This window comes from Meles meles, chromosome 1 (assembly GCF_922984935.1).
Source record: "Meles meles chromosome 1, mMelMel3.1 paternal haplotype, whole genome shotgun sequence".
Taxonomy (NCBI): domain Eukaryota; kingdom Metazoa; phylum Chordata; class Mammalia; order Carnivora; family Mustelidae; genus Meles; species Meles meles.
In genome coordinates this window covers 138,899,010-138,923,728 of record NC_060066.1, presented here as the reverse complement: position 1 = coordinate 138,923,728, position 24,719 = coordinate 138,899,010, and the positions used below count along the sequence as shown (strand labels likewise).

Below are 24,719 nucleotides of genomic sequence, written 5' to 3'. Positions count from 1 at the left end.
CACAGAAAGACTTTCAGACCTGAATAGATGGAGAAAGATACCATATTCTTAGACAGAAAGATTCAGAACTATAAAAACAAGACTCTTCCCCAAACTAATCTATAAAATCAATTTCAACAGGACTTTTTACAGATCTTGATGAACTGATTCTAAAATTCATAGAGAGTAAAAATGTAAGAATAGCCAAAAACATTTTTAGAAGAGCAAAAAGGAGGAATTTGTCTTACCATATCACAAAACTTCCAATAAATGAATAGCAAATAAAACAATGTCATACTGTCCCAGCAACAAAATAAATAGACTAGACTAATAGTTAAGTGTCCAGAAACAGATCATTAGGAATTTAGTTTATGAGAAGACAGCATTTCAAATCAGTAGGCAAAGAGAAAACAGCAACATATTTATCAAATACTTCTGACTACCATTGGGGGACAAATATAAATTCCTAACTTATACCATATAAAAAATTAACTCCAGATGCCTTATTAGAAGCCTAAGTGTAAAAATAAAATGGTTTGCAAGTATTAGAAGAAATGACAGAAGAAGTCCTATAATCTTAGGATATGTGGCAGAGACTGCTTTGCCTACCCAACATTCATGTTCTTTCCTTCTTAATAGCAGAACTCCAATTTTAACCTAGGCACACTATTAACAAGATATTTCCCAGTGTCCTTTGCACTTAGGGGTAGTTATAGAACTAGGGGCAAAGTGTTACCAGGACTTCCAAGAAGTTTACTAAATGAGAGAAGATACTCAACTTTAATGGCCGAAGCCCTTGCAATCATTTCGGACAATAAGGTGACCTTGAAATAGAAGTTATGTGGGATGACAAAACTGAAAGATAGAAACCCACGAACTGATGATACCATGAAGCCACCATATCTACCTTAGAGTATCCACTTCCACCTATCTCTTTGGTAAAAGAATAGTAGCCTGTCTTCTTTAAGCTACTGTTAATTCACTTTATTATATAGTTTTCTAATCCTAAGAAATACAGGATGGGAAAAAACTTCCTAAAAGACACAAAATCTAGAAGTCATAAGGAAAAGTATGCATGATTTTATAACAATTTAAAACTTCTGCATAAAACCAGGTAATACACATATTTCCTCCTAATAATCAGGGACATACAAATTTTTAAATATAATTTTCATCCATTAGATCGACAAAAGTTTATTTTTTTTTAAAGATTTTATTTATTTGAAAGAGAGAAATCACAAGTAGGCAGAAAGGCAGGCAGAGAGAGGGGGAAGCAGGCTCCCTGCTGAGCAGAGAGCCCATGTGGGGCTTGATCCCAGGACCCTGAGACCATGACTTGAGCCAAAGGCAGAGGCTTAACCCAATGAGCCACCCAGGCACCCCAAATCGACAAAAGAAACAAGTATTAGGATGTGTGGAAACAGTCACTCTTTTTACACTGTGAGGGGGAACTGTAAATCAGAGAAGCCTTTTCAAAGGCAATTTGGCATTATATATTAAATCTTCTCATGTGTATACACTTTCACCCAGAAATCATTGAAAAATATGATATAAACACCAAAAAGCTCATTTCAGCACTATTTGTAATAGTAAAAATTTGTAAGCCATCTAATTCTTCATCAACAAAGGAGTGGTTAAAAATTATATTTATATCATATTATACTATATATATTAAATTTTATAATATTATATTTATAGAATACATTATTAAAGTATACATTGCTGTTAAAATAAGGTTAATGTGTATATGTACAGATATAGAATCTTTTTATTTTTTATTATTATGTTCAATTAGCCAACATCTAGTACATCACTAATTTTTTTTTTTAAGATTTTATTTATTTCTTTGACAGGGAGAGAGAGAGCGTGCATATGCACCTGCACAGAGGTAAGAGGAGAGACAGAAGCAGAGGGAGAAACAGACTCCCCACTGAGCAGGGAGCCTGCTGGGGTTCTATCCCTGGACTCTGGGATCATGACCTGAGCCAAAGGCAGTGGCTTAACTGACTGGGTCACCCAGGTGCCCCACATCCAACATATTTGTACACTGTGATGCTTCTTTGTATTTTCATTCTCTTAACTACCTCTGGTTTGTTTTTCCTACTTGGGCTTAATTACTTGTATTTCAAGTACTCATTATTATAAGAATAAATCCACTTAATGTTTCCTAAATTCCTCAAAAATAAACGTATAAATGTCTGAATATATAGTAGTCTAAGCTATCCAACCCCCAAATCAGATATTCATTCAGCTATCTAATTTATGAAAGCACCCTTCAAAATCAAATTCAAATTATATTATCCTGAACACTGTATAAAAGAAGATGACTAAAATAAATTAGCTACATTGTTAGTTTTTGATGTAGTGTTCAACGATTCATTAGTCGAGTATAACACCCAGTGTTCATCACAACACGTGCCCTCCTTAATACCCATCACCTAGTTACCCAATGCCCTAACCCCCCCCCGCTTCTGTAACCCTCAATTTGTTTTACAGAGTCCAGAGTGTCTCATGGTTTGTCTCCCTCTCTGATTTCTTCCCATTCAGTTTTCCCTTCCTTCCCCTCTGGTCCTCGTAGCATCACAAGAACAATAGTTATGATTTTTTTTTTGTAGTAGACATTACATATGTTTATTAGCACACATATTTGTGCTAAATAAATTGGAAATTGGAAGGATGCACAGCAAACTACTGGTAATAGCTACTTCTGGGGAAGAAATATGTGGAGGCCAAAACAGACCTTACTTTTTGATTTATAAATTTTTGACTCTTTAAAAATTAATCCATGCCTTACTTATATAATAACAAGAAACAAATGAAGAAGAGAAATCACTGATTTGAAAATACATCTTACAAGTTCACTGAAAAATACCAGTTAAAACAAACAGAGCTAGTACTGAGTACAAAAGATCTGGGAATTAAAGTGTTGAAAAAATTTTTTAAAAATCCTTAAATTAAAGGTCAGAAACTTGGAAGGATAAAAGTTTAAAATTAAGAAGATTAACATGTACTTAAAAAAAAAAAAACCAAAAACCAGATCTGAAATTCAACACAGTAACAGGGATATGAGAGACACAGGAAAGTGGTAACTATCAGCCATTATTACCTACCAAACACAATACATTTTGGATTAAGAAAAGATCCTACATAGTTCTCTCTTCCTGGTCACACTCAAGTAGATGAAAGGAAATTATAATAGGAAACTAAATTATGATATTTTAAAAAAATTATAAAATCATCAAATCTAAAATCTGACAGCTCCAATTAAAAGAATGTATGACCCAATTTAAGAAAAGGTAAATGGAAGCATTAAAGCTGCCAATAAAGTGTTCCTAAGAAGATGCTTGTGGAAAAATACTCTGATTTAATCTGACCCAATAGCTGATGCAACAGAGTATATTGGGGGAAAAAACTGACAAAAGCAGAGATCTGGGTTGTAGTTCTAGCTCAGTCTCTAGTATTGCAGTAACACCTTGGGAAAGTCACATTTTATCTGGGCATCACTTCATTTGTAAAATGAAAGGACTAGACTATATGGTCTCTAAGGGTATTTGAATTTCAAGAAAAATAAAGCTAAGAAACAGAACATTAACTTCTGCTGTGCAAGCTATAACCTGTCTGTTGAGCTGTGTAAAACTGTGAGAAGTTTGTTTCTGAGACTTCAAGGCATGTGGGAGAAAAACTCAATGGAATATAAGGAAGTATCCCAGAGAGAGTGACCTCCTCTAGCTAAGGAGGAAAAACAAATTCTTTGAATAACAGGTTTTACTGAAGTACATAAAAAAGTCATTTCACATGAAATCACACTATCCAAATCAAAAAGTTTAATAGTAAGAACTAAATACTCAGAAAATCAACCACTAGGCAAGCAGAAAAGAATATCATTGTATTTGTGATTGTGATTGCAAAGAATTTACAATGTAGTCTTAGTTTACTCTTCTAAGTACTATTCCTCTATACAAACTTCCCATTCTCGGTAGAATAGACATTGCACTGTCATATATGCATTCACTCACTCATGTTTTTACTTTTACTATTTGTCTCTCCCAGAATGCCACTATCATTCAATATACATTTATTATATGTGTTTCCATACTGTCCATTACCTTCATACACATGGTTCTCATTGTTCTCATTCAAGCTAACTTGAAAGCTCCTGATGATGACAAACTTAACCTTCTTTTCTATCATTACCTTGCTTCGGCAGAACACACTTTCAAAAAATGTATGTTGATTTAAAAAAATTCACAAATCATCTATTTTAATTGAAGTCTGAGAGTTTTGGGACATTAATTTCACATCTATATTCTGACACCTTACTTTTATGTAAATATGTCCTTTCTGGTATTAAGGAAAACAAATTATAGTAAGTTTTAAAACTAAAAAAAATTTTCAGAAATATGAATCTGAAATGGTAGTATTTTAAGACATTTAATAATTATCTTTACCAATTTACTTTCATTTCTCTTGTTTTAATTCTTCCTTCCATTGGAAATCTATAAATGAAACACATGGCAAAACTTTTATTATTATTATTTATTTTAACTAAATAGAACCTTTAAAAACTTATTTAAAACATATTTAATTTCCATACCTGATTGTTACCCGATTTGGATCTTTGTTCAAAGTATTCAGTGTTTTCTTTTCATTTATCCTTAACTGCACATCTACAAATTCCTTGCAGCTGGCTATCATTGTGACCTATAAAATTTCATCATTTGCCCATTTACTTATGTCCCTTCTTTACTTCTTTCCTTCCATCTTCTTTCTCTATATTTACTTATTTTCCTTGCTGCCTTGGGCTATCACAGCTTTATTATTTAAAATGTGTAACAGAATTAAAATTTCACTTTATACATTTTGCTTCTTTAAGGATTCACTCATTCACTAGTAAGTGTTTACAAACACTTGATATATGCTAGACATTACGCTAGACACTGGGACTACACCAATAAGATCATAAAGATTAACACAATAAAATTTAAAATATTCAGTCCTGTGCCTACCACTTAGTCAGCACTCAATAAATGTATCTGTCATTTCTACTACTATTATAATATTATTTACCCTTCTGTAGTTTGCAAATCATTATCCTGATTGAGATTAATTTTGTAATGGAAAGAATGCTTTAGATATCAAGAAATTTGTATTACAGAGCTTGTTCTGCCAGATGACTTTGAGCAAAGCACTTTTGTGCTTTGGTTTCTCACATCTGTAACATGAAACTAACATCTGTTCTAATCCTCTTACATACTTGCTGAACTCAAAATAAGATTAGTTAATGTTAAATTAGGGGTTTTTTACTCTTGATTTCCCATAGTTAAGAATAATATTTACATGGGGCGCCTGGGTGGCTCAGTGGTTTAAGCCGCTGCCTTCGGCTCAGGTCATGATCTCAGGGTCCTGGGATCGAGTCCCGCATCGGGCTCTCTGCTCGGCAGGGAGCCTGCTTCCCTCTCACTCTCTCTGCCTGCCTCTCTGCCTACTTGTATCTCTCTCTGTCAAATAAATAAATAAAATCTTTAAAAAAAAAAAAAGAATAATATTTACATAAAAATAGAAGCATTCTAGTTTTCATCAGTTTTTGTGCAATTTTTATATAATAATCTCATACAAAAATCAACCTAGATATCTTAAATAAAAAATAATGGTTAAATTTGAGAATAAGAATAAATATCTTGTTGCATATTCATGTCCCCTGTAAAGGGAGAAAGGACCAATACGGTTCTCAAGTATCAACAACATTACTATGGTTCTACTTACTGCTATAACTGTAAAGTTGCCCTCACAGTTGATATCTTAGTATAATCTTGTTTTCACTCCACTTCTATGCAATCACTGCTTTTTTTCTAGTCTATCACGAATCCTATCCTATTTCTACTATTTTTCTGATGCAAAACCTTTAGAGAAGGACTACAAGTACGTGGCACACATGTCCAACATTGTCCATCACTCACAGCAGACTTGCCTAATATATCATGACACATTATCCTGGTCTTTCTCAAAAAAAGTACACTTGGTAGCCACTACCAAGGTAAATAGCATTATCATTTAAGTTGAAACAGAGCTGCCATCCCTACTTTCGGTATGTATATAAATTTTCTTAGCTCTGATACAGAGACACAATTGAAAATTTATTGTAAAGAATAATATTCCATATCTCATAATCAAAGGTATGTAAGATGGAGAGACATAAGCACTACCAGAAATGCTTTCTTTTCTGCTCACTCATTCTTAAATTGCATGAGATATGCAAATTAGTTGTTTCCCCAATATTATTTTCTACTATATCATTACATATTTATTTTCTAGTGACAACTAATTTACCAGATCTAATAAAGTCTCCTTTCCACTGATGGTACAAAATTTCTTCACTGTCTCAAATGTAATGTAATACCAAGCCATCAACCTTCCTGCCTCTGTGAAAAAAGATGAAAAAAGGAACATTCACTCCATCAGTTAAAACAATGCACTTTTTCATAAGTTTAACAAACATTCCTTAATTTCTATTCTGTGCCTGTAACAGCATCAGGTACAAAGACACACCAGAAAATCTAGAAGACACAGTTTCTAGAATTTATAGTTGGCTAGGGAGATAACTATATATAAAATAGCCAGACTAGAGGACAAAATTCAGTTAATGATAATATTTACATATACGAGGGGCCCCTGGGTGATTCAGCTGGCATTTGACTCTTGATTTTGACTCAGGTCATGATCTCAGGGTCATGAGATGGAGCCTAGCATTGGGCTCTATGTTCAGCCTGAGTCTACTTGAGATTCTCTTTCCATCTATCCTCTGCCCCTTCCTACTCTGTGCACACACTCTTTCTTTCTAAAAATAAATAAATAAATCTCTAAAAATATATTTACATATATAAGCTTAAGTACAGAGGATATTAAACCTAAGAGAATGGTCAGTGTGGGATGCCTTAGTAGGAAAATGGGGCTTGAGCAGGATTTAAAAATGAATAATATGCCTTGGCAGAAAAGAAAAGCTGTCATGACCTCAGGGAAAAAAAATCAAGACTTATTTATCATAACTATAAAGTTAAAGGCTATGTTTAGGGCTGCCTGGGTAATTCAGTCAGTTTAGCATCCAACTCTTGATTTCGGCTCAGGTCATAAGACTGAGCCACACGGTCAGCTAGTGCTGGGCATGGAGCCAGCTTAAGATTTTTTTCTCTCTCTGGGTGGCTGGGTGGCTCAGTGGGTTAAAAAGCCTCTGCCTTTGGCTCAGGTCATGATCTCAGGGTTCTGGGATCGAGCCCCGCATCGGGCTCTCTGCTCAGCGGGGAGCCTGCTTCCCCCTCTCTCTCTGCCTGCCTCTCTGCCTACTTGTGATCTCTGTCTGTCAAATAAATAATAAAAAAAAAAAGATTCTCTCTCTCCCTCTACTGCCACTCTCTAAAAAATTAAAAAAAAAAAAAGACTATCTTTATAATACCTTAATGAGAGATATGGCTTGATAGTAACTATGAGTTCAGGCCAAACTGACCTGCTTCAAGTCACTGCTCCATCACTTAGTAGGTAGGTGATCATATGCAGGTTATTTTACCAATACCTTAATGTAACTTGGGGATAATAGAAGTATATATGTCATATGTTTGTTGTGAAGAGTAAATGCAATATTACATGTATGGTACAAAGCACAGTGCCTAACATTAAATAAATATTGCCTACTTTTATTACCAAAACATGATGAATAATAAGACTATGAGGGCCTGAAAGAGCCTTAAAATGCTAACAAAGGAGTTTAGATTTTGAATTTGATTTGTAAAGTAACAGAGGACCACTTAAAATTCTTGAGCAAAATTTGATTAAACTGAAGTGTGAAAGTAAATTGTTTTGGAAATAGAACATTGAGTTGGCTGGAAGTAGCAGTACGGGTAGAGCAAGGGTAAGTAAATGATTAAATGAAATTCATTTGAAAAGTTACTGGTTTCAATTATAAGTTGTCAAAAACATTATAAAGAATGTTAAGCCTTGTGAGCACACACAGGAAACAGCTGGGAAGAAAAAACTGCATACTGCTTCTCAAGCAAAGGGCTAACATTTATGTATGTACTACAGGTTTTGCTGAAAAAAGGAAGAATTGGACATTCCATCAGACATACAGGCATCAAGGCCATGGTAGAGTATACAGAACTAAGAATCAGGAAGAGAAGTAGCCAGGGAAGCTTAAAAGCCACTTTATCAATTAAGATCCTGGTGGATATGTTCAACCGAAATGCAGGGGATGCAGTGGTTCATAAAAGGGAGCTTCTGAGAACAGTGTGTGAGATACAGAGAATATGGTTACCATGGGAACTAGTATGTTAATCTTTAGGATATATTTAAAGATACTCCTCTTATCCTAGATGTTTATAAATTAATATAAGGTTTCTCCCTGCTAGAGAAAATGAAAGACTTGATACTCGCTGGCTTATTAAAAAGGATGAAAGATTCCTAGGCAAGGTATAAAAATAATTTAGAAAGGAAGGCACGAAGAAACTGATCAAAATAGAAGGGCTGGAAAAAAAATTTTAAAAGATTTGCGAGTGAAGGTCGAAATAAAGATGCATCTTTCAATCAGTATGGTGTCGAATGATAAATATTCTTAAAATACCAAATTCAGGAAATTTCAAAGTAAAGGCCATAGGATCACAGGGTGGGGTAGAAAGTAGAGGCCATGAGAATACACCTCCCATATTTCTTACTACCAGAAGTGACTGACTGATGGCTCAAGCTAATATGCTCTGAAGCTATCACGATGTTTACACCAAGATCATACTCCTCATGAGATGCTCCAAACCAATGACTACACATGGCAGAAATATTAAGATAGGCCTATAAAATAGGAACTCCTTGGATAGGGAACTTTGAACTTAAAGATTCTTCATCAGCTTTGCTGAATGGCCTTAGGACTGCATTTTAGGTTACAATTATCTTTCCTTCTTTGAAGCCAACAACTAAACAATTCATGCAACCTCATAACAAGAATACTAACCTCAATAATTATCCTAATAAAAATATTAGCACAGTTTAAAAGACATGTTACATTCCTCATAAAATTATACATGCATACATAGACACATGCATGCATACCTACATAAATGCTTTGTGGGTTTTTTTTTTTTTAAATAGCTTTATGGTATCAGGTGCAACAAGAGTTGAGGCTACTGAGTTATAAACACAAAGGGCAATATGTTCAGAGACTGGACATTGGGTAATATGTATTTTCAATGCAGAGTACATGGCCAATCTGGGCCCAGACGAAAACCAGGTAAAAGGGTATTATGTGCAGTGCTGTATTATTCTGAGAATTCAACTAGTTTCCACCAGATTTGTGTAGTTTATGTTAAGCTGCTCTGATGGTTAATTTTAGGTGTCAACATAACTATCAACTAGCTATAGGATACCCCTATATTGCATCAAATATTATTCTGGATGTGTCTGTGGGGTATTTTTGGATGAGATTAACATTTGAATTGGTAGCTGATGAGTGAAGCAGATTGCTTTTTTTTTTAAGGTTTTTTTTTCCTTTAGCTTTATTGAGATTCAACTGACACCCAGCACTGTATAAATTTTTTTTCTTTTCAGCGTAACAGTATTCATTGTTTTTGCACCACACCCAGTGCTCCATGCAATATACGCCCTCCCTAATACCCACCACCTTGTTCCCCCCATCTTCCACCCCCTGCCCCTTCAAGACTCTCAGGTTGTTTTTCAGAGTCCATAGTCTCTCATGGTTCACCTCCCCTTCCAATTTCCCTCAACTCCCTTCTCTCCATCTCCCCATGTCCTCCATGTTATTTGTTATGCTTCACAAATAAGTGAAACCATATGATAATTGACTCTCTCTGCTTGACTTATTTCACTCAGCATAATCTCTTCCAGTCCCATCCATGTTGATACAAAAGTTGGGTATTCATCCTTTCCGATAGAGGCATAATACTCCATCGTGTATATGGACCACATCTTCCTTATCCATTCGTCCACTGACGGGCATCTTGGTTCTTTCCACAGTTTGGTGACCGTGGCCATTGCTGCTATAAACATTGGGGTACAGATGGCCCTTCTTTTCACTACATCTGTATCTTTGGGGTAAATACCCAGTAGTGCAATTGCAGGATCATAGGGAAGCTCTATTTTTAATTTCTTGAGGAATCTCCGCACTGTTCTCCAAAGTGGCTGCACCAACTTGCATTCCCATCAACATAAGAGGGTTCCCCTTTCTCCACATCCTCTCCAACACACGTTGTTTCCTGTCTTGCTAATTTTGGCCATTCTAACTGGTATAAGGTGGTATCTCAATGTGGTTTTAATTTGAATCTCCCTGATGACTAGTGATGATGAACATTTTTTCATGTGTCTGATAACCATTTGTATGTCTTCATTGGAGAAGTGTCTGTTCATATCTTCTGCCCATTTTTTTGATATGATTATCTGTTTTGTGTGTGTTGAGTTTGAGGAGTTCTTTATAGATCCTGGATATCAACCTTTTGTCTGTACTGTCATTTGCAAATATCTTCTCCCATTCTGTGGGTTGTCTCTTTGTTTTGTTGACTATTTCCTTTGCTTTTGCAGAAGCTTTTGATCTTGATGAAGTCCCAAAAGTTCATTTTCGTTTTTGTTTCCTTTGCCTTTGGAGACATATCTTGAAAGAAGTTGCTGTGGCTGATATCGAAGAGGTTACTGCCTATGTTCTCCTCTAGGATTCTGATGGATTCCTGTCTCACGTTGAGGTCTTTTATCCATTTCGAGTTTATCTTTGTGTACGGTGTAAGAGAATGGTCGAGTTTCATTCTTCTACATACAGCTGTCCAGTTTTCCCAGCACCATTTATTGAAGAGACTGTCTTTTTCCACTGTATATTTTTTCCTGTTTTGTCGAAGATTATTTGACCATAGAGTTGAGGGTCCATATCTGGGCTCTCTGCTCTCTTCCACTGGTCTATGTGTCTGTTTTTATGCCAGTACCACGCTGTCTTGGTGATCACAGCTTTGTAGTAAAGCTTGAAATCAGGTAACGTGATGCCGCCAGTTTTGTTTTTGTTTTTCAACATTTCCTTAGCAATTCGGGGTCTCTTCTGATTCCATACAAATTTTAGGATTATTTGCTCCAGCTCTTTGAAAAATACCAGTGGAATTTTGATCGGAATAGCATTAAAAGTATAGATTGCTCTAGGCAGTATAGACATTTTAACAATGTTTATTCTTCCAATTTAAGGTTTATTTTTAAGTAATCTCTATACCCAATGTGGGGCTGAACCTACAACCCCAAGATCAAGAGTCGCAAGCTCCAACTGAGCTAGCCAGGTGCCCTGCGGATTGCTTTCCTAATGTGGGTGAACTTCATCCAATCAGTTGAAGGCTTAAATAGAACAAATAGACTGACCTTCTGGTATAAGAAGGAATTTCTCTGCCTGACTGCTTTGAGCTGGGAAATGGGTCTTTTCTTGATGTTGGACTGGAACTGAAACATTAGCCCTCCTTGGGTCTAAAGACTGCCAGCACTACACTGGAATTTACACCATCAGTTCTTCTGGTTCTCAGGCCTTCAAACTCAGACCAGAATTATATCATTGGCTGCCTAGGTTTCTATCTTACTGACTACAGATCTTGGGACTTCTAAGCCTGCATACTCATGTGATACGTACAGTAAATTTTATCTATCTATCTATCATCTATCGACTTTCTGTGTGTGTGTGTGTGTGTGTGTGTGTGTGTGTGTGTGTGTATAGCCTGGACATGAAATGACACAGGAATTAAAGAGAAACCAAAGATATCAAATATTTCATAATCTTAAGCCTGGCAAAATGGTTATGCAACTGAGAATGATAGGCAAATATATAGACAGAGATATATTTTTCTAACCTTGGACAAAAGAGAAGAACGACTCATATTTATGGTAAAAATTTTTTACATTGATTATTCCATTTGATCATCATAACAACCCAATAATGTAAGTAGACATTATATATTCCTGTTTTGCAGATGAATAAACTAAGTTTTAGTGAGCATAAGGTCACAGTTAGCAAGTGATAGAACTGGGAGTGAAATCCAGGTTTTGAAACTCAAATTTTATGTTCATTCTATTTCACAGTATTCCAAGTCATATTAACTGTTACATGGTTCTAGATGTCAAGTTTCATGTTATTTACCTAAATAAAGACTTTCAACAGAAAATTGAGCAGTAGGCATCTCAAAAAAAAAAAAAAAAGAAAGAAAGAAAAGAAAACTGAGCACCAGATTTTGTAAAGAAGGTGAGAGACCAGAATCAAAATTACAGTTTTGAATTCATTTATGGAATGACTATAGCTGAAGCTTGAAGGTAGATCATGTTTTTAAGAAAATAATCAGAAACTAGGAATGAAAGTCCAAGGTCTGCAACTTCAAGAAACCCACAGTAAAGCAAAATGGTCAGCAGAGAGATCGATTAAAGCAGAGGAAAACTAAAAGGTTACCAAGAAGAGGAAAATTAGGTAGTATTCACTGATGATGGAGAAGGATCACTATAGATCATTTACATGGTATATTCAAGAGTAGAAGGAATAGTATTTGTGTATTCAAGAAGTTCCACAGGAAAGGAATGATAGTGGGAATTAGATCCTTGAGAGAGAAAGTACCTAAAGAATAGATGAAGTTACATTAATGATTCTCATGCCCCCTCTAATGAGACACCCTAGAATACATTGAAGATAAATGATAAACAAAATTATGTTTATCAAAAAGACCAGGGGCGCCTGGGTGGCTCAGTGGGTTAAGCCGCTGCCTTCGGCTCAGGTCATGATCTCAGGGTCCTGGGATCGAGTCCCGCATCGGGCTCTCTGCTCAGCGGAGAGCCTGTTTCCCTTCCTCTCTCTCTGCCTGCCTCTCTTATGATTTCTCTCTGTCAAATAAATAAAAATCTTTAAAAAAAAAGACCGACCATGGGAGAAGGAAAAAACAATTATAAATCTAGGGCTAACAGTAAGGGCAATAAATTGCTTTAAAAACTTAATCTTATATAAATAGATGAAAAGAACCAATCAGAGATCAAGAGCACAATAAATGAAATTAAGAATATACTTGATGAAATAAATAGGCTAGATGAAGCAGATGAACGAAGTAACAACCTGAAGATAGTAATAAAAAGTAACCAAGCTGAGAAAAGGAGAGGAAAGAAAATTATGCAAACTGAGAATAATCTTAAGGAACTCAGTAGACTCCATTCTACACTTAGCAAAAGTGTAATAACATTTGCATTATAGGCATCTGAGAAGAAAAGGGAGAAAAGGGGGCAGAAATTAATTTGAAGAAATATAGCTGAAAACTTGCCTAATCTGGGGGAAGGAAACAGACATCTAGATCCAAGAGGCACAGAGATCCTCCCAAAAATTCAACCTGAGGAGGTCCACACCAAGACACATTGTAATTAAAATGACAAAAAAATAGAGATAAAGAAAAAATTGTAAAAAGTTACATTAAATACAAGTAAAAACATGATACAAAATTATACATTTCTAAACTATGGTTGCAAATGCATAAAAATGCATTTGCAAATGCATAAAAAATGCATTAAAAATGGAAGGATACTTGTCAAATGCTAACAATAGGATCCTGAGTTTTAAAAAACTTTTCAATACCTCCCAACTTCTATTAAGAATTAATTTGAAATGATGAAGTCAGTATTTCCCCTAAGAAACTTCTAATCATGAGTCCTAAAAACTAAAACCATTCTTTGTCTCTTGTATTATACTCTAAATAGAATGAAAAGACAGAGAAAGTGAGAGAGAAAAAGAGGCAAAGTAACCATCTGGATAACAAAGTTCTGAATAATTAATAACTAGCAAAAGGGTACCTACAAGAATTCTAAGAGGTTTAAAGTGACCCAAAGATTTCAATATTTAAATTCTCTGCCCAAAGTCACCAGAATCAGTGAAGACAAAGAACCTATCAAAAACAAGCTCTATAGGGGCACCTGGGTGCCTCAGTCATTAAGCATCTGCCTTTAGCTCAGGTCATGATCCCAGGGTCCTGGGCTTGAGCCCCGCATGGGGCTCCCAGTTCAGCAGGAGGCCTGCTTCTCCTTCTCCCATTCCCCTGCTTGTGTTGCCTCTCTAGCTGTTTCTGTCAATTAAATAAATGAAAAAATATCTAAAAAAAAACTTCTATAATTTTATAAATAGGACTCTTTTTTTTTTTTTTTTTTTTTTTCCCTTTTTATTTATTTATTTTTTTTTTCAGCGTAACAGTATTCATTCTTTTTGCACAACACCCAGTGCTCCATGCAAAACGTGCCCTCCCCATCACCCACCACCTGTTCCCCCAACCTCCCACCCCTGACCCTTCAAAACCCTCAGGTTGTTTTTCAGAGTCCATAGTCTCTTATGGTTCGCCTCCCCTCCCCAATAAATAGGACTCTTACATAAATATATCATGCTAATAATGATGATACCCTGTTGAGACAACTGAGATTATAATTTAATTTTAGTATCATCTAAATTTTAGTAGAACATATTTTAAAATTTAGCCTTAAGCAATTGTTAAATTTACTAACTAATGGAAAAATTACCAGTTGGTTTGAAATTAACATCTTCATCCATCCTTATCAAGTCCAGAGATGATAAATCATTCAGATTCTTCAAACATAATTCTGTCCAGTAATAAGAAACATATTTTTATTTTAGTAAGGTAAGGGAGCAGCACAAAATAGAATTTATAATCAAACATGCTAAAGGTCTGTTTCTCTACATTTGCTATGAGAAAACTGTAGTCCCTACTTAACGTGGTAAGGAAAAACTCATTAAATAAAAGAGCCAGTGAACAGGCTAAAAAGATTTTCTAATAGTAACAATAATACAAATTACCATATAAGTGATGAAATAACATTTACAACTTGGAACTTTTAATTTTAAATGAGAAAATTTGTATTACCTCAATTAATTCTCATAATAACATAACAAGATAGGTACTAATATTATTTCACATACAAGTTAGGAAACAAGGAAATAGAGAAGCTAGGTTACTTGCTCCAGGTCTATGTAATCACTCTGCTATTTGACTTCCAGTGTGGCATGGTCTTCTTTTTCTTTTTTTAACTTTTATCAAAGATACATACATATAAAATATAAAGAATCAAATAGATCTACAAAGATTGTTCAAAAAAACTCCAGTCTTTTCCCTCCTCTGAGTTTGCCACACTCTTAAGGCAACCACTTGTGACTATTTCAGCTGATGCTTTTAGTACTTAGTTCAGCATAATTAACATGTTACTATTGCTACCCGGAAGGAACCTCTGAACAGGAAGTAACTCGAGTTCACCTCTCACTGACTGCTGAAGATCAGAGCAATTGTAGTAGCCTGCTGCCCACTGGACTCCTATTTTTCCATGCTATAAAGCCCAGAAGACTGTAGGTAATTCAGATCATGGAGTAGGAATGCCAAAACCTGTTCAATCTTTTTTTTTTTTTTAATATTTTATTTATTTGACACAGAGAGAGAGATCACAAGCAGGCAGAGAGGCAGGCAGAGAGAGAGGGGGAAGCCGGCTCCCCGCTGAGCAGAGAGCCTGATCCGGGGCTCGATCCCAGGACCCTGAGATCACAACCTGAGCCAAAGGCAGAGACCTAACCCACTGAACCACCCAGACACCCCCAATCTGTTCAATCTTAAATAGAGTAACCACTCATAACATAACATAACATAACATAACATAACATAACCCTTAACAGGCAAAATTATTGTAGAAACACTTCAGTTTAAGCAACATTGCTTAGGCAGCGTGATAAACTTTAAAGTATTTGGTTAATAAGTAAGGGTTTTGAAGTCTTTGCTAATTTTCTTAATTGCCCATGATTAACATGCAAGAGGTTAAACAGTCAAAGAAGAATACTTACTATATTACATTACTGAGCACTAATCTAAGCTTTGGGTTTACAGCAGTAAGCAAGACATGACTCCTTCTCTACAGAACTTATATTTTATGGAAGAAAACAATCAGTACAGAATTTAATAATAAAGTTTCAGGCACTGAAATGTACTATGAAAGAAAATAAAGCAGACAGAAAGGACCTAGAAAGTAAGGATTTTTTTTTAAAGATTTTATTTATTTATTTGACAGACAGACATCACAAGTAGGCAGAGAAGCAGGCAGAGAGAGAGGAGGAAGCAGGCTCCCTGCTGAGCAGAGAGCTGGATGCAGGGCTGGATCCCAGGACCCTGGGATCATGACCTGAGCCGAAGGCAGAGGCTTTAACCCACTGAGCCACCCAGGCGCCCCCAAAATAAGAATTTTTAAAGGTTTTAACTTTTCATGTATTTTTGATATAAAGCTATGTAATACCTGACTTAGTAAGGGTATGTTCATCCTAATTTTCAACATAAGCATATCACCTTTCCAACAAAAGGAAAATAGCAACAATATCGTGGAATTGTTTTACCATGCTCTCTGAAGAGGTAGATTTAATTAAGGTAGTCCAGAAAGGCCTCTCTGGGGAGCTGATATTTGACCAAAGATCTGAGTGAAATGAAGATGGAGACCACAAGTAAAAAATATGAGAAGTGTTCCAGGAATAAGGAACAGAGTGGAAGGACCGGATGTGGAAACAAGCTTGGTGTATTTAAAGAACAGCAAGAGATCCAATTTATAAACAGTTGAGTGAAAGAGGGAGAAAGTAACAAGAAATGAAGCCAGAGAAACAGGCAGGATGATATCAAAGAGGATTTGTGGGCTCTGGTGAAAGTTTTCGTTTTATTCTAAGAGTGAGGAGGGAAATACTGGAGGATCATGAGAAAGAAAGTATAACCAAATTTAGGAATGCTAAGGACCCTTCCTAAGAGATTTAAGGCAGACCTCCAGAGATACCAAAATATTAAATTCAGTTATATAATAAACTTGGCTATTCTTTATAGGCAAAATCTAGCTATCCCATAATGACTAAAGATCAGGCAAATATGAACTATGGTTCTGCTAATTTAACAAAAGTTTACTCATTACAATTATCAGAATATAGCAAGACTATATTGGACTATCTTGGACTATCTGATTTCTTGTGTGTATTTGATTATTATTATCAAAATATATGTTTTAAAAACTCCATTACAAAATTGGTCAGTAAATAAAGAATAATATAACTATTTTATATATCTTCTCAATAGCAGCATTATGAATATATGCTATTGCTTATTACCTTGTTTCAACAATATATTTGTTCTTTAGTCAAGATAATTTTACTGCCTCATCCTTAACTCTGCATATTAATATGCCATATGTGTATATCCAGGTAGAGAATAAATTAAAATTGGCTAAATATTTTCAGGTCTACAGTTTATACTACGAGTGCTCCTCTGTATATGGATGTCTACTCCTTGATCCTTTTTTTTCCTCCCTTAAAGTTATCTTTGTACCACCAGTGTGAGGCTCTGGGGCTCAAACTCACAGCCCCAAGATCAAGAGTTGCATTCTCTACCAACTGAGACAGTGAGGTATCCCCAAATTGGCTAAATATTTTTGGTGGATCTAAATTTTCTCTTTCACTGAAAGAGAATCTCAATACAAAGAGCTAATACTTTCTAACCCTAATAAATGCTCAACAATTTTTTGATATTTGAAAAGACAGATAATGAAGTATTAATTAACTGAAAAACTAAGCTTGGATTTGATGGGAATACATCATTAGCGCAGGTTAGGAGAAGAAGCCCATAATCAAGGTAGGCTTATATATTCAAAAAAATTAAACTACAAAAATGAAGAGTTGTATATCTATAGGCAGTACTTTCAAAGATGAGGGTTATTTTTAAATAAAAACAAAGTTAACATTATATAAAGAAGATATTCTGATAGAATCAATAAATCCATTAATTCAGAAAAAAAGTACCTGTGCTAAACTTTATTTGCATGTGAAAAAGAAATACTTCATATATCTTTTTCTGGAGACAAGTTTACTTTTTTTAAAAAATAATTTATCAAAGAGTATTCTTACTTTCACACTAACTGACTTTTTTCATTAAAATTTATAAAATATAATTTTTTTACAAGGAAATGCATCTAACCTTGTAACTTTGCTTCAATTCCATCTTTGTTCAATCCAGATGCAAAACCTATAAAAGTTATGAAAATTCACAAAAAGTTAAAATAGAAAGGACTTAACTCATCTTTATAGGCCCAATTTATACCCAAGTTAATTAGAGTAGTCTAACTTATTCTTAAATAGGGGGAAAAATAGCTTAATGAGTTAAAACAAGGCTTACCTATCTATTGAAAAAAAACACTGTTGTAAACAATTGGTTATCTTTTGCTTTTTTATTGTATAACTATGACCATGTATACTGTATTTTCTTCCCTTGGAGAGCTTAAAGTTTTGCACCTGTGTGCATTCAAATAATATTGCAACAAACCAGGTTTTAATTTGATATTCAGCAATTCCAAGTATTTTTACTTTATAACATGTACCATATGAAAGAACCTTCTAGAAGCAACATAACCAGATGTGTGTTAGCTTTAGAAGCAGGATGCACATTCCAGCAGCAACAGCAGTACTATATACTTTGATTTGAACACTAGTTCAGAAAAAATTCAAGAATCTTTTTACTTAAAAAAAATAATTTTAGGCCTTTTTATTCGAGTTAATTTTTTTCTAAAAGGTCTATATTTAATGGTGCCAATTTCAAACCTTATTAAAAGACTATAAGTAAAACAGATGAAGATTTCTTACATTTGTCTACTCTTGTTGCTAATGTATTTCTGAATGTTATTACTTTTTATTTCTGTTACCTGTTAGTGTCTATAATCTATCCTGTCACTTAAAAGTATAAATATAGGCTCAACTGGCTTGAAAAATTTACTACTTTTTCAAATCAAAGTGACAAACCATAATGAGATGGATTTTTCAAGGCTCTGATATAAAGCAAAGTTGATCGTATCCATTCCAAAGCAATATTCACATCTGTGATGGTATGTAACACTATCTCTGCATTTAAATGTTCAATAAGATGTCTGTGTAAACTAATAGAAAAAAAAAACAACCTTGTATTAGTAATATGTATTTCAATGCCATAACCTTACCTTTTTAAACTGTAATATTTTAAATAATTCAATAATTAAACATAATTTTAAAATATACTCATTGTTATATTAATAATTCATGAAAAATAACTTAATTTTCAAAAATATAAGAGAAAATCATTAAAAAAATCAGTTCAACTGTTAAAAAATTAAAGACTTTTCTCTATCTCATAGCTCCAGAAGACATTATTACTTAAAAAGAGTAGAAACTGAATATTCTCTCAGAGTATTACAACCATATACTTCACTAAAGGTTCCAGATTGCCTATCTATTATTAAACAAATTTTAAAGATGTAAAAAGATGTGAAAATTATAGTCTTATTACTAATTTGGCCTTTTATAACAAGGATACATACTACCACATGCTAGGAAACTAGTGAATAAAAATATTATGCTGTCCTTTTTAACTCTTAGCTTCTTAAAAGGACACAAACTTTCTACTTAGACTGTTGAAAAGTTTTAAGACAAAGGTCTTAGACAATCTAATCAAATTTGCTTTTAATATGTGAAAAGGAAAAACATTAGCGGTATTAACGTCATTTTAGAATATTTTTTTTGTATTACCTGCTTTCTATAGTGTCACTACAAGCTAACATCTGAATATATTTCTCTTTTGTACTTAATCGAGTCATAATAACTGCAGTAGCTGTAGTGTCAAACTGCAAAAATAATAAATAAATAAACACACACACACAGAAATGTAGTAAAAAAGAGTACATATTAGTACCAGTCCTCTTTAAGAATTCATAAATTTCATTTTATATTAAGCAGTGCCTGTCTTAAACAACTGGTCAAAAACGTCTTAAAAATGTTTCTGAATTTGAATGTTCACTGAAAATTTAATTTAAAACCTTCCAAGAGTATACATGTAAAAATATTACTTTAGTTTCAATGTAACATAATTTTGGTAATAGTAAAATGAAAACAAACTTAGGCAACTGGATAAAAGTTCTAAGATTTGGTGTAGTTTACATATTTTCTAAATGATCTTATAAAAACTATGATTTATATAATATTTTAACATTCTTTGAAAAGATATTCTTCCTAAATATTCCCCTACTAACTATAAGAATGACTTCTTTATTTAAGTATTTGCTAGAGTAGGACTTGTTTCTTAAAGTATATAGGTTAATTTTTAATTGTCACAATACCTGGGGACTGCTATTGGCATTTTGCACTAAGACCTGGGGATGCTACACATTCTGCAATGTATGACAGTCCTAAACAATGAAAAACTATACCATCTAAAATGTGAATAGCATCCTCATTCAGAACAAAAACAAAAACAGAAAAAAACTCAAAACAAAACAAAAACAAAAACAAAAACAAAACCACCTTTGATGGTATATATACATTCATCAACCCAACCAAGAGCCTAGGGAAACTCAGAGGGCACAGAGGCAGCATCTCTCCTTCAGTGAGATTCATTTTATTTCTATGTCTCCATTAAAGCAGATTTTCTATTGCACTTAATTTTAAACCTAATCTGAATGTGAAATGCTGATCTATTTAACAAAAAGTACATAAAAAAACAGTTTTTGCTTTTTACCTTATTTTAAAACAAGTTACAAAAATAAAATATTGTCACTTACTTGAGGTCGACCAGCTCTACCAATCATCTGCAGAATATCTGTTTCACTGTACTCTTCAAACATTCCTCCAGCATAATGCATCGTAGATTTTATAACCACTAGGTGAGCAGGCAAATTTACTCCCATAGCTAAAGTACTGGTAGTAACTGTATCAGATTAAGAAATAATAGTTTCAAGCCATATAACTATTACTTCAGTAGAGATCTTCTTATAAAATATATATTCTTATAAATATAATAAAAACTCATATATAGGGAATTTAGGAAAAACAAAGAGGAAAAGAACATCACTATGTAAAATTATAACACATCTTAAAATTGAAAAATTATTGGGGCGCCTGGGTGGCTCAGTGGGGTAAGCCTCTGCCTTCGGCTCAGGTCATGGTCTCAGGGTCCTGGGGTCGAGCCCTGCATCAGGCTCTCTGTTAGGCAGGGAGCCTGCTTCCCCCTCATTCTTTGCCTGCTTCTCTGCCTACTTGTGATCCCTCTCTCTGTCAAATAAAATAAATAATCTTTAAAAAAAATAAATAAATAAAAAAACATTAAATTCTTACTCTTCAGGTAGCACTTTCAGTAGCATGATAACCAAAACTGCCAGAGTTTACTGCAAAATGTATAAGTATGGGTAATTACATAATTTTAGATTCTTAGAAAAAAAACAGAAATAAGTCAGAATACTCGAGCTTTTTTTTTCTCTTAACAAATAGTTTTCCAAAATATCTTATAATAGGCACAAGAATATGTTTTACTTACAAAGAACTGGTAGATCTCCAACAGTGAAAGCTCTTTCAACCACTTTTCTATCTGACAGCTCCATACCAGCATGATGATAAGCAACACCATGTATTAAGATATCTATAATAGAAATGTATCATCTGTTATATGCTGTTAACATTTCATCCATAATTGACTCCTTTTATGTATGGCTGAAAATCCTATTCAGAAATAATCTCTAAACTTACCTCTCAGTTTCGAATCTCTTATGGAATATGCACACTTCTGTAACCTATTTTTAAAAATACCATAAAATTATTAACATAAAAACTTAGTTTATTAATCATTTTGAAGCTACAGATATTAGAATATTTTCACAATACCATTGTTCAAAAATCACCTTTAAGAAGTTAGAGAATACCTACCTTTCACATTCAGAAGTCCCTAAATTTACAACTCAGCAAAACAAGAAACAAGTTAAAAATGGGCAAAGGACCTGAATAAACATTTTTCCAGTAAATTTATACAAATGGCCAACAGTACATGAAAAGATGCTCCACATCACTAATCATCAGGGATAAATGAAGTCAAAATTACCTCACAGTTGTTAGAATGGCTAGTATGAAAATGACAGGAAATAACAAATGCTGGTGAGGATGTAGAGAAAAGAGAGCCCTTGTGCACTGTTGGTGGGAATAGTAAACTAATATGGACCACTATGGAAAACAATACGAAGATTCCTCAAAAAATTAAGAATAGAACTATCACATTATCCAGCAATTCCACTTCTGGATTATATCCAAAGAAACAAAATCAGTATCTCAAAGAGATACCTGTATTCCTAGGTTGGTTGCAAAATTATTCAGAATAGCCATCATATATAAACATATATAAGCCAACATATATAAACATATATAAGTGTCTGACAGATGAATAGATAAAGAACATCTGATACACACACCCACACATACACACACACAAACACACACAATGGAATATTATTCAGTCTTAAAAAAAAAAAGGAAATTCTGCCTTTTTCAACATGGATGAAGTTAGCGGCCATGTGGCTAAGTGAAATTAGCCAAAATGGTAATAATATGGTATTAATAATATAGTAGTATGATAGTCGATTCTCATGTTATCCCACCCTTGATTAAGAAACTGAAACTGAAAAAAGTAATGTGCCCAATGGTACATGGCTAGTAAAATGGCAGTACTGAAATCCAAATCATGGTCCCTAACTTCACGCTTGTTTCTGTTCTTTTTTTTTTTTTTTTTAAGACTGATTTCTTTATTTGAGAGAGAGAACAGTGGGGAATGGGCAGGAGAGAGGGAGAATCCTAAATAGACTCAGAGCCTGACAGGGGGCTCCATCCCACGACCCTGAGATCATGACCTGAGCCAAAACCAAAAGTCAGTTGCTCAACAGCCTGCGCCACCCAAGGTGTTACTAACACCAACATTTGTTTCTAATACCAACATTTCATTCCTGGAAAATCAGGAATAAAAAAGGGGGATGGGAGGGGAAGGGAGAGACAAAGAGTGAAGAAAGAAATGAAAGACTAGAAATTTTCCTTGAGTAACTAGGTAAAGAGTGGGAAGTAAAAAACGAGAAATATGATATATGCTTCTGTATAAGAAAATGATTATCTAAAACAAAATTAGCTAAGTTGGGTGCAGCAGACAACAGGGGAAAAGGGAGAGAATGGAATGGAAATTAGTTTCAAGGTTGCATTCAGGTTACCTATTTCAGTTTCTCACTCTTATAGATAGGTTCGGGTTCAAAATGCTAATTATTAAGTATTCATCTTAGGAGGTTATATAATCAATTCTGTATGAATGATGTTACTATTATACGGAGAATTCTATCAATTTTTATTAAAATTTCCTTCAGAGTTAGTTTTTGAGCAAGAAAGTAAGCCTCATTGCTTGACAACCACATCTGTTTCTGACTAAAAGTCACATGGCCCAAACTAGATCAACCAGCTTATGCACCCAAGTAGAAGGTCCCAAATTACTCATTGCTACTTACTGTCTCCTCACTCTATAACTATACTTTTTTTTAAATTCCAGTTTACGTTTATACTATTACTAGTTTTATAATGACCTGGTCAATTGGTTTTTGAAACCCCATCTTTGCTAAAAACATTTAGAAAATTAATAATCAAGAATGCTAAAAAACCAAGTCCAGCTGGTATGGAAACTATTAATTGCAATTTAATTATAGAAAAGGATTTTGCCAGCAAAATGACCTAATGGATGCATACATTTTCCCAATATGCTTGATCACTGCCTTAAGTAGCCAAGAAGTTTTCTGGATTAAAACCAAAGGCTCAGACCAGGTGATTAAAATAGAAACTTTAAAAAAAGGCTTAGGAAAAATTCTCATTACGAGAATACTACCAATTAACTTCCTGAAGTTAACTAAGACATTCCAAAATACAGAAATATCTCGTTATTTGAATGCATTATATAACAGAAGAAGTATTTAATAAAAAGCTAAAGAAACCAGAGTACAAAATAGCTGAACGTGTTAGATTTAGAAACCTTAGTAACAGAATCTGGGGCTTGATGGGCAAAAAGAAGTCTTGTATGAGTTGCTAGAACATGAGTGGTCAAAGGAGAATCATGGTTCTCTCAAACCAACTCCTCTTCCAGTGTTTCCTCGTCTTAGTTATACAGCACTCCCTGGTTGTTCATGCCATGTTTATCACTGACATCTCCCTCACCTTCCTCCACATAGGAAATCAATTACCAAGTCCTATTTATTTTTACTTCTAATTGTATCTCAAATATATCATTTTATCTCCATCAACACTGTCACCTCCTTAGTTCAAATCACTATTAGTTTCTAATAGTTTGAAATGCTCATACATATGCAATTGGAGATGTCAGTTAGGCATGGACTATAGACTAGAGTTCAGAATGGAGCTATAAATTTAGGAACTGACAGACATATATAAATATGAGCATACATTTATTCTTTGAACCCATGTGATAGATACAAATACCCAGGAATGTGGAATTAGAAAGAATGGACCTTGGATAGAACCTCCAGAATGTCAACCTTTCAGAGCTGCATAGAAGAGGATTGAGAATGAGCAGTCAGCAAAGTAGGAAGAAACTTGGTAGAGGATGATCTCAGAAGCACAGAGTCCAAAATTTTGAAACAAGGTGGGAGGGATCAAATATATTAGAGGCTCCTGAGAGATCACTAGCAAGATTGGCCATAGTGAAAGATTACAACAGATGCCAAATTCAAAGTGGATTAAAAAAAAAAAAATGAAGACAGCAATATGAATAATCTTTCAAGAAACTGGTTAAGAAATAAAGAAGATAGGATCATAGTGTCACCAAGACTCTCTCACTTAATCTTCCAAGTTACTGTTATCCTTAATTTATACC

At 34.3% G+C, this 24,719-nt stretch overlaps 1 protein-coding gene across 1 annotated transcript in view; it reads right to left on the bottom strand.

Annotated features, from left to right (window-relative positions):
* The window catches only part of HFM1 (helicase for meiosis 1), a 119,139-nt gene that overhangs the window by 53,595 nt on the left and 40,825 nt on the right, over positions 1–24,719 (bottom strand). Inside the window, exons 14-23 of the mRNA XM_045980766.1 lie at positions 21,563–21,606; positions 21,354–21,455; positions 20,602–20,747; positions 19,574–19,668; positions 18,815–18,948; positions 17,997–18,044; positions 14,518–14,598; positions 6,307–6,398; positions 4,574–4,680; positions 4,428–4,475 (exon numbers count right to left, since the gene is read on the bottom strand). Of these exons, the coding sequence (XP_045836722.1) occupies positions 4,428–4,475; positions 4,574–4,680; positions 6,307–6,398; positions 14,518–14,598; positions 17,997–18,044; positions 18,815–18,948; positions 19,574–19,668; positions 20,602–20,747; positions 21,354–21,455; positions 21,563–21,606 (897 nt within the window). The remainder of the gene's footprint in view (positions 1–4,427; positions 4,476–4,573; positions 4,681–6,306; positions 6,399–14,517; positions 14,599–17,996; positions 18,045–18,814; positions 18,949–19,573; positions 19,669–20,601; positions 20,748–21,353; positions 21,456–21,562; positions 21,607–24,719) is intronic.